The following is a 12,554-nucleotide window of genomic DNA, read 5'->3' as shown; positions in this document are numbered from 1 at the left end:
TGTTTTCCTTCTCCACAGGGTCACATATGTATCATCTTCGTGTCTACGTCTATCAAGCACAGAACTTGGCATCTATGGACAAAGATAGTTTTTCTGGTAAGATTCTACTCTGTCTTAATAATGCAAAATTAGCTGTTCATGGTGGATGTGAAAAGAGGCCCATTTAACAACCCGTTTTTTTTTTCCCTTGCAGATCCCTACGCACACGTCTCCTTCCTGCATCTTAGTAAGACAACAGAAAGCATGCAGGCAACACTGAACCCCACCTGGGACCAAACTCTGATCTTCAGTAATGTGGAGATTTATGGAGACCCCCAGAATATTGCTCAGCGCCCCCCTGATGTTGTTCTGGAGTTCTACGACAAAGACCAAGTGGTAGGTGGTAGCAGATATACATAGAGAAAGCATTTGTACAACTAAATATGTGTGATTTTTATTACTTAATTATGTACCCTAAATTACATCTAACTGTAGATTATTGCAGATAATTGCTATAGGGAAAAACAAATATTTTCACTTAGAAACGTAATAATTAATTAATAAAAATAAAAAAAAATTATTTGAGTAATAATCTCTCAAGCAGAAGCTTTTACTGGTCTTGAGATTTAATTTGGACTTTTATAGAATTTTAATGAGAAATAATAATTAGGAATAATTAAAAAAAAAAACTTGTCTTGTCTTTTGTTGTTGTTCTTCTTCTTCCTTTATAGTAATGTCCACCTTTCTTCTACACGGAAAATGTAATTCCTGTTTAGAGAGCCATCAGCTAAAGGCGTGAAAATATAACCATGTCATGTTGTCTTCTGCCCAGGGGAAGGATGAGCTGCTGGGCCGCAGTGTTTTTTCACCACTGGTAAAGTTGAATCCAGGCATGGATCAGACACCCAAACTGCTGTGGCAGCCCATCATCCATAAAGGACAAAAGGCGGGGGAGGCACTGGTGTCTGCAGAACTCATTCTTAAAGATGAGGTTTGTCCTAAACGTAGTGGAGAAATGGCTTTATATCAATAAAACACAGCTATGTTTACTAGGCCTGTAGTTGTTTGACACTTTATAGTTTGTATTACAGTAAGTTACTGGGAAAAGGTCACTATTATCCATTCTCTCCTGTCTCTGTTTTTGTAGTCAGGTGATTCAAATCTTCCCCTGGTCCCCCCAAAGAGAGCAGAGAACCTCTACATGGTTCCTCAGGGAATCCGGCCTGTGGTGCAGCTCACTGCTGTGGAGGTAACACACAACCTTTAGACACCTGCCTTCTGAACTGATTTACATAATGTATCAAACATCACTTGTGTGTGTGTCTCTGGGTGTTCAGATTCTCGCATGGGGCCTGAGGAACATGAAGCCGTACCAGCTTGCTTCAGTGTCTTCCCCTAGCCTGGTGGTGGAGTGTGGGGGGCAGAGGGTGGAGTCAGCCATTATCAAGAACATGAAGAAGAGTCCCAACTTCCCCAGCTCTGTTCTCTTCATTAAAGTGGTAATGTCAGGGTTACACACGCTGGTGTGTGTGTGTTTGTGTGTGTGTGTGTGTGTGTGTGTGCCTGCATGCGTGCCTGCGTGGATGCGTGTAACTAAAAGCCTCTGGCAGACAAAAACTTTAAAGCTAATGAGGAAAGGAAACATTTGCCAAAATCAACAGAAATATTATTACAAACTTCTGCAATAGAATTCTACAAAAACAACTTCAACATGAAATACCTTTAAAGTCTTAGAGCTTTTAAACAATACTGGACGTTCATAATACCAGTATTCCCTATGTTTGTAGAATACCTAGTATTTGTATTTGGAAGGAGGTTCAAGTCTCTGCCCTCAAGAAATGGCAATTTCACATCATATTGGACCATTGTTATTATTACCATATCTGTGTCTAAAACATTGGAAAGCTAGAGTATATAATACTAAATAAATAAAAACACTCAAAACGTTTGTAGACTGTTGCCAAATGGCTGAAATAGTGTTTTAACACATTTAACACCATATTTTTTTTCAGCGCACACAGAAAATAAAGAGCTAGGTGACCATGCTGAGATATTCGCTGAATTTGACAAAAAGTGTATTTGAGTAACATCACTTAATATACCTTTAAGCCTTATAATGGTTTTACTATTTTTTTCTATACCTTCTGTACACCCTCCATCCAGCTCCTTCCAAAGGAGGAGATGTACACACCTCCCATTGTCCTGAAGGTGATTGACCACCGTCCGTTTGGCAGGAAGCCTGTGGTGGGTCAGTGCACCATAACTTCTCTGGAGCAGTTCAGATGTGACCCTTACATCATCACCGCAGAAGGATCCATGTCTTCCAAAAGTAAGGAGGCATACAAAAAATAATACAAAATGACTCAGAACATTCGGATATAATTATGGAAAGACATAAAGCCTCGGCCTAATGTTGTCCTCCCGCAGTGGCTCTGATGGCTTCTCCTTCCAAACATCTCTCTATTAACATGGAGGAGAACAGACCACTCTTAGAAACTCAGGTAAACACTAACATATTCCTCATGTTGTTTCTAACTAGTTACTGTTTATTCTTCTTTCCTCTTGTCACTAAGAAGTGCAGAATTTGACTTCCCTAGTCAAATTTGACAAACTTGATTGCTCTGGCTTACAGTTCATGTACAGCATATCAGCTGCTGTCAACAAAATGGCTTCCCCTACTACCTCCTACTTTGTATGTATGATTAATTATTATAGCTTTCTAATTCACAAGGCTGTGCACCAATGACACTGGAAGTCTGAGATCACTTAATCCACAGCGTTAGGGCAAGCTCGACAAAGGCCCCATAATAATGCCATTAATGGACCTTTTCACAGCAGGCATTTTGACTTGTCATAGTAGGAAGAGCACAGCTGAAATTAAAAACCTTAATGATGGCTCAATTCCTTCAAGTGCACCAGTAAACTATTTCACAGAGTCAGCAAGGAAAACACTAGGGCCTCTCCTAAGTGGAATGCAGCCATCATTAATGGTTTTGAATACACCTGTGCTTTTCCTACTGTGACATGTCAACATGTTTGCTGTGAAAAAAGGTCTAACTACGTGGGAATTGTCACAATAACTGATTGTTCTTAATTTGTCACTAAATTAATGAGCACATTTAATTATTTTCCACAGCAAGGGCGTCAACATGTGTGCGGTTAAGAACATTGTGTCACCATTGGATAAAGACAAGCTTGCTGTTTCCACCTGTTTCCAGTCTTTATGCTAAACTAAGCTAACCAGCTGCTGGCAGTGACTTTATATTTAGCATACAGACATGCAAGGGGTATCATTCTTCACATCAAAGTCCTATCAAGAAAGCAAATGAGCATATAACATCATTATTATTATATACAGCACATACCTCAAAGCCAGGTCTCACACTGCCACTTTGTTAACGCCCTTGTTTTCAGATCTGCTGTCAGTCTTAAAATTGCAAATCTCCATATCAATCTTTCCTTCGCTTTTTCACTTTCTTGCCAATATTTGTAGCCTATTGTATGTACTGTGTAAATGGGTTTTTGTAAATTACTGCTATATGTCGATGTACTTGTGACCTCTGCTCTGTTTTATGTCACATCGCATCATCTTTCTCCAAAAGATTGAAGAGAAGGTGAGCGTAAACAAATTAATATGACTTCAGATTCTTAAACCAAACGCAGAGAACCACGTATGAAGATTTACATTGTGCAATTCAATCTTTAGGAAAAAGAGACAGTCGATTGGTGGAGCAAATTCTACGCTTCAACTGGAGACCAGCAAAAATGCGGCCCCTACCTCAAAAAAGGATACGATACCCTCAAAGTAAGTCTGCTTTTATTCTTCCCACAGGACCCACTTCATAGTGTTAATTCACATGTGTTGTTAATGACTTGAATGTGACTGTGTACCCGCAGGTGTTCGACTGCGAACTGGAGGATGTCCCAGAGTTCAAAGGGCTGACTGATTTCTGCAGCACCTTCAAACTGCTGCGGGGCAGGAATGAAAGTGGTGATGATGACCCCTCTGTAGTTGGAGAGTTCAAGGTAGTTTTACAGCTTTCACAACACTAAACACTCGATCAGGATCGAGCAAAGGTGAAGCTGGAGCTGAATCTCCTCAGCTCACAACCAGGCCCAGTAAGTAATATTTGATTTGTGTGTGTGTTCTTGTACCTGCAGGGTTCATTTAAGGTGTACCCCCTGTCGGACGACCCAGGTGTTGTTCCTCCTCCCCGTCAGTTTAGAGAGCTGCCAGAGAGCGGACCTCAGGAGTGTCTGGTCAGGATCTATGTGGTCCGGGCCATAGACCTGCAGCCCAAAGACAATAATGGCAACGTAAGATTGAATCTGTATTTCCAAGAATAAAAGCAGCATATTTCCACACACGCAGCCCAGTCAGGACTTTCTGCTTGAACTTATACTCCCTCTCCTGCTCAGTGTGATCCATACATAAAGATTTCACTGGGAAGGCACACAGTTGATGACAGAGACCATTACTTACCCAACACCACCAGCCCTCTGTTTGGAAGGTAAAGGGACAAATTTAAGCAATGGGGAATATAATATGCACCTTGGTGAATCATTGCACTTCCTCAAACACACATTTTGTTTTGTTTAGGATGTTTGAGATGACGTGTTTCCTGCCCCAGGACAAGGACCTGAAAATCTCCGTCTATGACTATGATCTCCTGACCCGCGACGAGAAGGTCGGCGAGACCGTGATTGACCTGGAGAACCGCTTCCTGTCCCGATATAACTCCTATTGTGGCCTGCCACAAACCTACTGCATGTAAGGAAAAAGCTGGGCACGGGCAATCTCAGGGGGAACACTTAGGAAATATTTCTAAAAAGCTGCAGTCATGAATGATCTTTACTTTCATTTCTGTTTTGTGTCTCAGTTCTGGTATTAACAAGTGGCGGGACCAGCTGAAGCCTTCCGAGATCCTGGATAACCTGGCTCGTCTAAAAGGCCTGTCCAAGCCCAGGACAGAAGACAACGGCACATCACTCACCTTCAATGGCAAAGAATACACGCTGGCTGAGTTTGGTAAGGTCAATGGTTTCGAATATAATGATGTAAATGAGTCTGAATCAGTAGTGGAAGATGTATTCATGTATTCCTTTATTTAAGAAAAAATACTAATACCCCACTGTAAAAATACTCTTTCACAAGTAAAATTACTCAAGTACAAGCCCATGTACAGGGTTCAGAATTGTGTGCTATGGCCCTGCCCTGGCCGTTATTAATCTGTTGTCTCAATTTACCCTGCTGAGATCTGGAGCAGTGAACCATAGTCCTCATTAATCCAACACATTTAAAATAAACTTTAAAATTAACACAAAAAAAGCAGGAGGAAACGTAAAATACATGCATCCTGCGGAATTTCCTGCGGCACCGGAGCAATCCCGGAGGTTTAACATCAAGGATATAGACTAGTCTAACCCCAACATTGTACATGCTATGTCAGGCTATGTTGTAATGGTTGGACCAACAGGTTTGGATAGGCAGCTTTATCTGAAAGCCACGGCTCACTCAGTTGTTCAACCACCATCACTGTATATTGAGTTCCATAAAAAACAAATCCTTGCAAGCTAATAAAATATAAGCAAGCAATGACAATGCTAACATGATGCAGTTAGCAGGTTTAATGTTTACTGTGTTAACCGGGCTAAGCATCATGTGTAACGTGACCTAATGAACTGGTAACTTGTTTTCACATCCAGAGAATAACAGGGAAATTCATGAGCACTTGGGTCCGGCCCTAGAACGCCTCTGCCTGCACGTGCTCAGAAAACAGGGACTTGTCCCTGAACATGTGGAGACCAGGACCCTTTACAGCAGCTTCCAGCCCAATATCTCTCAGGTAAGTTGTCACCACTTACACATATTGTATGATGCATTCTATGATGAACAGCTATTTTGTAAACAAACCAAAAAACAACCATACTATATTGTGTTCATTTAGGGAAGGCTACAAATGTGGGTGGATATTTTCCCCAAAAGCATTGGCCTCCCTGGACCTCCCTTTGACATCACACCACGCAAGCCTAAGAAGTAAGTGCTGTTCAGTGCTTCATAACTGGTCACATATCATGCCATTGAGTTCATGCTCACTGTACTTTTGCATGTTCAGGTATTTCCTGCGCGCTGTGATCTGGAACACCACAGACGTGACTTTAGATGAGACCAGCATCACAGGAGAACGCATGAGTGACATCTATGTCAAAGGGTTTGTCTAACAAATAAGTCAAATTCCCTATAAATTCTGTATAGTAGGTTACTGTGGAACCTGTTGGGACAGGACAATGAATGCTCACACCTGTTGTTCTCTTTGCCAGCTGGATGCCAGGCATGGAGGAGGACAAGCAGAAGACCGATGTCCACTACAGGTCTCTGGACGGAGATGGCAACTTTAACTGGAGGTTTGTCTTTGGATTTGAGTACCTGCCTGCTGAACAACTCTGCCTCGTGTCCAAGAAGGTGAGGCTAGTCTGAACTATATCGGCTTGAAATGAAATACGGACCACTATAATATCGTACAGATTGAAAAATGAGGCTATTTGCTAAATGAACATTTTTTTCCAACAGGAGCACTTTTGGAGTCTTGACAAAACAGAGTTTAGAATCCCCCCCAAGCTGATTGTTCAGATATGGGATAATGACAAATTCTCATTGGATGATTACCTCGGTAAGACACTCCCATTTAAAGTTAAACCAAAACTTGTTTCAAGTGTCTGATTTACCCAGAGACCACCATTACCAAACCTGATTGTGGACGCTTGAACTCCAAAACATCCACAGGCACAGTGGAGCTGGATCTGCGTAACCTGGTTGCTCCTGCCAAGACCCCAGAGAAGTGCGCTCTCAAGATGATGGATGATCTGGAAATTGGAGCTCCACACAAGATGGAGCAGGCCAAGTCTCTGTTTGCTCAGCAGTCAGTCAGGGGCTGGTGGCCCTGTTCCATTGAACAGGGTGGAAAGAAGGTCCTGGGCGTAAGTATGAGTAGAAAGTACACCCACAGATACATGGCGTTGAACACTAACAGGGTTGAATGGAAAGAAAGTTGAACATGAGTTAGTTTGTACTAAACTCTTGACATCAAGGGTATTAGGACCAATTGCTGCATTTCATATTCATTTCTGCTTAATAGCGAATAAACAGTTTTTAAGTTACCCGCAGAAGCCTGATGAATAGATTCTGCTCCATTTGAATATTCTGAAAGTGTCCCTATTGTTATGTTGTATCTTGCTCATCATGTCTGCTGGCTTTTGTCTTCTTTTTGTTTGATTACAGGGCAAAGTGGAGATGACACTGGAGATCATAGGTGAAGCAGACGCAGATGCGAAACCTGCAGGAAAAGGAAGGGACGACCCCAACATGAACCCACACCTGGACCCTCCCAAGTAATAAGTCAACCTGTCAAACATACCCTAGTTTACATGCCGCACATATCTATACATACATATGCCATTTATTTTTTATTTTCAAACTGCTATTTAGAATATTGCCGTGTAGTATCGCTGGTAGCACAAACAAATACACTGTTTTATTTTTATTTTCCATAACCACCAGACGCCCAGACACGTCCTTCTTTTGGTTTACCAACCCATGTAAGACCATGAAGTTCATTGTGTGGAAAAGGTTCAGGTGCCTCTTCATCGGACTCATCATCCTCGTCATAGTGGTGCTCTTCCTCGCCATCCTGTTGTACTCTTTACCGGTAAGGACAGACGAGAAAGATCTGAGAGTATTGGTCATATTATATTATGACATCATTTGATCCAGCTGGTTTAACCTTAAGTCCATGCAGTGTTTCCAAATAGACGCAAATGTTTAACGTTATGGGGCAGCTGATGTAAAATTATGAAGCTGTGTGCTTTATGTACTCAGTCCAGAATAGAGAGAAGCAGTGATTTGATCGCTCTCTTTGCCTTTTCCAGAACTACATCTCAATGAAGATAGTGAAACCACTACAATAATCTGACAACGGAGGAGCAGCAGAGCTGGAAAAGACTATTTTCTACAGGATGATCATTCTACGGCCAAGCTATCTCAATCTTTATTTTTATTTTTTTACTGCCTACACATTATTTTATAAAGGTCTGAATGGGTTTAGGGGTGCTTGCACAATTGCACTATCCTATCATATTTTACCATGAACACTTAGCCTGGATTCCTGACAAATTTAGCCCCGCCAACAACATTTGAGGGCGGGAAGTTTGGTCTGGACCATAGACTGTATATATATTATATAAATTAACGGTCTATGGTCTGGACTTGATCCGATGTGGAGCAACTATGCTCGACCCAGAGCTGTTCGGACCAGTCAAATTGTCAGGGCGGGCTGGTCTTTATAGATGATGGACAGATGATCAACAGTAACGCAATCAACCACGTCACCAAAGAGCGCTTGCTTTGAATTTGTTTACAACAAAGACGACTGCCGCTGGAGATTTGAGCTGTGTAGATTCCACCGTCGCGTCTGTTATGGAAAATATCGACAGCGCATTCATTTTAAAAGAGGAACAGAGAACCGCAATCAAGGCATTTGTTGATCGGAAAGATGTTTTTGCAATCCTTCCTAGGGGATTTGGCAGAGGTTTAACATACGTCACACACTGCTTTGTCTATCCAAATGAGTGCAGAGGCATTTTCTTCCCTGGTTTGGTTAAAAGCTCCCCATAATCATAGCCCAATGAAGCAGTATCAGACTCATATTCCGACTAGAATCTGAGCATGACGACATCAGGCTAATGAACACTTAATAAACACACTGCACCTTTAAACTGTGAGCGATAGGTTGGTAATTTATTTCCAAACCACTGCTTTTTCACCCTGCCTGAGGGATGAGAAACTAGAACCCCCTGTACAGTCCAGTTCAATCCAATATAACTGTCCTCTAATCACCCCTAAATAGACATATTACTATAAAGTGTCACCAAGGGAGTATTTATTAGGACTGCTGTATTTGATTGCATTACAATGTACAAGTGTTTCTATTTTTGTGGTCACTCAAAGTAATCCTGCCAAACAACTTTACCAACGTTCATGTCAATTTTTTCTGTCTTTTGTATATTAAATGGTCACAGATCTTTTAAATGAATTAAAAATTAAAACATTATACAACCGGTGTTGGTATCCATTACCAGTGGTTACCGAGAAAAAAACTTGATTGAAACTTGAACTTGAATTCAAATCTCATTAAAATGAATGAAAAATTGTACAGCATATGTTGTACAAAAGTTCAAACTATATAGATTTTTACAGAAATAATCAATTTCTTGATATGTGTATAACATATGAATAGCAGTCAGGTAAGCCATCCCTATTGGCTTCTAAATGTACAGTTCTTTTTTAAAAGAAGTTGTCTTTGTGTTGAACCATTGCTGGGTTTACTCTTCCTCTGAGGTGTGATGTTTGCAGTGCTTCTGCAGGAGAGCCTCCACCTCCCCTCTCCGGGCGAGGCTGTTGGCTTTGCCTTGGAAACGTCCGTTTTTTCCTGCCCCCTTCCCTTGGAGCATCTCCGACACCCTGGGGAGCACAGACAATTCATAGAGTACCAAACTACATTAACAATTGTCTTTTGAAAGCCAAGACTAGGAAGTAATATGAGGGGTGTCTCTTACCGCGGTCCCATGTCAGCCACTGGTCCGCTGGGTCCAGCGAGTAGAAACAAACCCGGTCCTTTCTCCTCTCCAACAGTCAGGAAAACCAAAGTTTCCTAAGAGCAGACAAAACAAGGCTTAACAAAAATCAAATAAAACTAAATGTAACCGCTACTACCAATATCTTACCTCTGTATTTATTTCATTGGCAATGATATTCATGAACTCATTGTCACCCTCTTTTCTGTTGGAAAAAAAAACCCTTCCATTAATGCTTGAACTTGACCCCTTGTGATATCTAAGACATTGCTTTGGGTTTTTCACCATTAGGACAATATATAATGCTGCACCTACAAACAAGGCCTTTAACTTAAAGAAGAGCCTCTTACTTGTGCAAGCTGAAAAGGTTTCCTCTCTGGGGGTCGTTCTTGAAGTTCTGAGTGACGAGGACAGCCATGTCTCGAAGCAGGCTCAGATTAGTCTGCCCAAGACATTTTAATGACAGTAAGCAATGTGTTAAGTTGCAGCAAACATCTCAAGATTCTCATCTAAATGGGGCTGTGTTGTAAATGTGAGTCTGCATCTACAGAAGAAATCATTGATGAAATGCTCTTACTTTCTGTAGTAACTTAACAGACTTCTGTAACTTGTCAACGGCGTTGACGTGGTCGTCGGGCCCGGTTCTGTTGAACGACGAGGGATTTTTCTTTTCACTGCGAACTTTGTGAATGAGTTTAAACTCTCAGTGGTGATGTTTTGAGGATTCAGACTTACTTCAGTAGAGCAACCAGTGATCGCTCTGTGCTGTAGCTTTTCTCAGCATACTTCAGAACCCTGTTTCCTGCCAGGAAGATCAGGTTGGTTTTGTTTTTCTTTCCTTTCTCAGTTCCCAGTAGCTTTATTACCTACCATTCAGATAGAGAGACATGTTACAAATTATATATGAATGTGTTAAGTAATGCACATAAGTCAGATGAGACACATCTAAGTGTGATTGTGTGTGTGTGTGTAGTTGAACCTGTAAGTGACTGAGGTTAGACACATGGGTTCCACAGCACATGTTGGCATCGACGCCCTCTATATCAACGATCCGAATTGGCCCTGCGTGGTCGTCTGGCAGCCCTCGACTCCTCACCTGCCACACACAGACGCACGCATGTACGCACACACATGTATCGTGTAAAATCTCTTCTTTTCAAATAGATATATATACACACAGTTATCTCGGTGTATGCACCTTTTCCACAGCAGGGTCATCTATAGAGAGAAGCTGAATAGTGACAGGGACATGGACTCTGATCTTCTCGTTTATAGCTTCCTCCAGGGTCTGAAGCTGGGCAGGCTTCACCGACGGAGTGTCCAGTTCAATGGTGCTTCTCTGACGCCCCAGTTCCCTGGAGAAAACAACGACGACGACAGAAAAGATGTTAAAGACAAGTTTTCTGTGGTTACAGGTAAAGGAATCTGTGCAATGGTGATGTACCAGGATGTGGTCTTGAATCCAAAAAGTGTATCTGCCAAAGCTGTGATCAAATGCTGACCTAAGAAACCGGGAGAAAACAGTTGTAACTTAAAACAAGTGTGTAACAACAATGCATGACACAAGGGTCCTTATTAACCTTATTCGTTTAGTGTTCATCACCTGAGTGTTGCTGCATGTGGTCAAACCTCCGCTCCCAGTCCACTTGCACCCGCACCTCCAGACCCACCCCGAGAGGTGAGCCCACAAAGTGGATGGCTTCAGGCCCCTGTCTGGTCACCCTCAACACTGGGACATCACCAATCAGCCCACGGTCATCTGGCTGACGGAGGGAGGACATAACAAAACGTGCAAAAGGTTTTTTGGTGACTTAGTACTTCTTCTGATACAATGTTCAATGGAGCAGCGTAAATGTGAACACGTCTGCAGTGATAATTGATGCACAAATTGAAGTAGTATTTTTTATTTTATTTTTTAAAGCAGCTTACTTGGCCACCTCCCTCAGGAAACAAGATGGTGTCCTGGAGTTTGACATTGAATCCCTTGAGAGTTTCTTTCTTTCCATTGACTTCATGTTTGAGCTCAGCTGGGCAGCAGGATACTACAGAGGTAACAAACTAAAGGAAAAGCATGAGAAAAGCGTCAAGTGTATGGAGACACATGAGACTGGCATGCAGGGGTTGAAGGGCTGTGGGATTTCAGTGTTGTATAAAAAGTAAAAGACTTCTGTCTATACTGTTTAAAGTATAGGGTTTAAAAATGACTCTTCCTAGTTTGACAGTGGGTTTTGGTTGACAACACGAATGTGAGTTGCTAGCTAGAAATACTAATTAGGCCACAGATGTGATGTTACGTTATCACAACATTAAAAAACACCAAATGTACAGTGCATTTATAAAGAGAACAGGTACAGTGCCCTAAAATAAAGTGGGAGTAGCTACAGCGGGTTACGTACATAGACCGTATAGTCTATGGTTACGTAGCTAACGTAACTCACTCACTTCAGCAGAGAATGAATGTAACGCGGCCTGAATTTGATTCGGAAACGGTTTCATACCTCTTTCATATAGCAGTCTCGTTGACACTGAAAAGCCATTCTGGAGTTTTTTTTGACTGAAAAATCTACAAGCGACAGGATTTATTGTTTTGCAAGCATTTACTTGCAAGTAAAATTGACTTGGGTACGGTTCAGTACGGCTAGCAGCGTAGTCCAAACTTCTTTGATGCGAGATTATCATAGACAGTTAAAGTAAGGTTTCGACTTTTCTTCTTCTGGTTTACATACAAAACGCTGCAACAGCGCGTTGCTGCCCCCTACTGTTTGTTTTAAATACTGTTTGCTTAGATTCTATAATAAAATACATTCATTCCTATGATTCATGCCTATAATCAGAGAATGTCTCCAAATCTGTACAAACATGCTATCAGTCTTTCATCTTAACTTTATTTCCCCTAAGTGGAATTTTGTTATGCAGGAGCAAACAAACTTGGCCATGTACATAAA

At 41.6% G+C, this 12,554-nt stretch overlaps 2 protein-coding genes across 5 annotated transcripts in view; one reads left to right on the top strand and one right to left on the bottom strand.

Moving 5' to 3' along the window:
• The window catches only part of LOC117936837 (myoferlin-like), a 28,725-nt gene extending 20,593 nt beyond the window's left edge, over nucleotides 1-8,132 (top strand). For 3 of the 4 annotated variants that reach the window (XM_034860259.1, XM_034860255.1, XM_034860256.1), the window contains 24 exons: nucleotides 19-96; nucleotides 194-375; nucleotides 812-970; nucleotides 1,127-1,228; nucleotides 1,317-1,478; nucleotides 2,143-2,308; nucleotides 2,407-2,480; nucleotides 2,612-2,671; nucleotides 3,582-3,593; nucleotides 3,686-3,784; nucleotides 3,877-4,005; nucleotides 4,141-4,296; nucleotides 4,399-4,490; nucleotides 4,580-4,750; nucleotides 4,860-5,008; nucleotides 5,686-5,825; nucleotides 5,928-6,016; nucleotides 6,096-6,191; nucleotides 6,301-6,442; nucleotides 6,551-6,650; nucleotides 6,764-6,957; nucleotides 7,259-7,368; nucleotides 7,538-7,685; nucleotides 7,906-8,132. In XM_034860259.1, coding sequence (XP_034716150.1) covers nucleotides 19-96; nucleotides 194-375; nucleotides 812-970; nucleotides 1,127-1,228; nucleotides 1,317-1,478; nucleotides 2,143-2,308; nucleotides 2,407-2,480; nucleotides 2,612-2,671; nucleotides 3,582-3,593; nucleotides 3,686-3,784; nucleotides 3,877-4,005; nucleotides 4,141-4,296; nucleotides 4,399-4,490; nucleotides 4,580-4,750; nucleotides 4,860-5,008; nucleotides 5,686-5,825; nucleotides 5,928-6,016; nucleotides 6,096-6,191; nucleotides 6,301-6,442; nucleotides 6,551-6,650; nucleotides 6,764-6,957; nucleotides 7,259-7,368; nucleotides 7,538-7,685; nucleotides 7,906-7,944 — 2,849 coding nt within the window. In that variant the 3' untranslated portion in view covers nucleotides 7,945-8,132. The remainder of the gene's footprint in view (nucleotides 1-18; nucleotides 97-193; nucleotides 376-811; nucleotides 971-1,126; nucleotides 1,229-1,316; nucleotides 1,479-2,142; nucleotides 2,309-2,406; nucleotides 2,481-2,611; nucleotides 2,672-3,581; nucleotides 3,594-3,685; nucleotides 3,785-3,876; nucleotides 4,006-4,140; nucleotides 4,297-4,398; nucleotides 4,491-4,579; nucleotides 4,751-4,859; nucleotides 5,009-5,685; nucleotides 5,826-5,927; nucleotides 6,017-6,095; nucleotides 6,192-6,300; nucleotides 6,443-6,550; nucleotides 6,651-6,763; nucleotides 6,958-7,258; nucleotides 7,369-7,537; nucleotides 7,686-7,905) is intronic. The other variant, XM_034860260.1, reaches the window with a different exon arrangement.
• A 1,202-nt stretch (nucleotides 8,133-9,334) lies between these two features.
• aarsd1 (alanyl-tRNA synthetase domain containing 1) lies at nucleotides 9,335-12,317 on the bottom strand. The gene is made up of 12 exons (XM_034860291.1): nucleotides 12,108-12,317; nucleotides 11,539-11,667; nucleotides 11,213-11,372; nucleotides 11,054-11,111; nucleotides 10,808-10,964; nucleotides 10,589-10,705; nucleotides 10,345-10,475; nucleotides 10,187-10,253; nucleotides 9,960-10,051; nucleotides 9,760-9,814; nucleotides 9,592-9,686; nucleotides 9,335-9,496 (listed from the first exon to the last, which is right to left on the bottom strand). Exons 1-12 carry the CDS (start codon nucleotides 12,144-12,146, stop codon nucleotides 9,358-9,360), a joined length of 1,239 nt encoding a protein of 412 aa, XP_034716182.1. The 5' UTR covers nucleotides 12,147-12,317; the 3' UTR covers nucleotides 9,335-9,357.
• Nucleotides 12,318-12,554: the final 237 nt, after the last annotated feature.

The sequence above is a fragment of the Etheostoma cragini genome, chromosome 21 (genome assembly GCF_013103735.1).
Source record: "Etheostoma cragini isolate CJK2018 chromosome 21, CSU_Ecrag_1.0, whole genome shotgun sequence".
NCBI classification, from domain to species: Eukaryota; Metazoa; Chordata; class Actinopteri; order Perciformes; family Percidae; genus Etheostoma; species Etheostoma cragini.
This window is presented reverse-complemented; position numbering and strand designations above follow the sequence as displayed.

Bases quoted from the DNA above. Each gene is read 5' to 3' on its own strand.
- aarsd1 (XM_034860291.1), bottom strand. From the start codon at position 12,146: ATGGCTTTTCAGTGTCAACGAGACTGCTATATGAAAGAG. The intron at 11,668-12,107 runs GTATGAAACCGT...CTTTTCCTTTAG, and splicing joins GAGACTGCTATATGAAAGAG to TTTGTTACCTCTGTAGTATC. The intron at 11,112-11,212 runs GTGATGAACACT...CCGGTTTCTTAG, and splicing joins CCACATGCAGCAACACTCAG to GTCAGCATTTGATCACAGCT.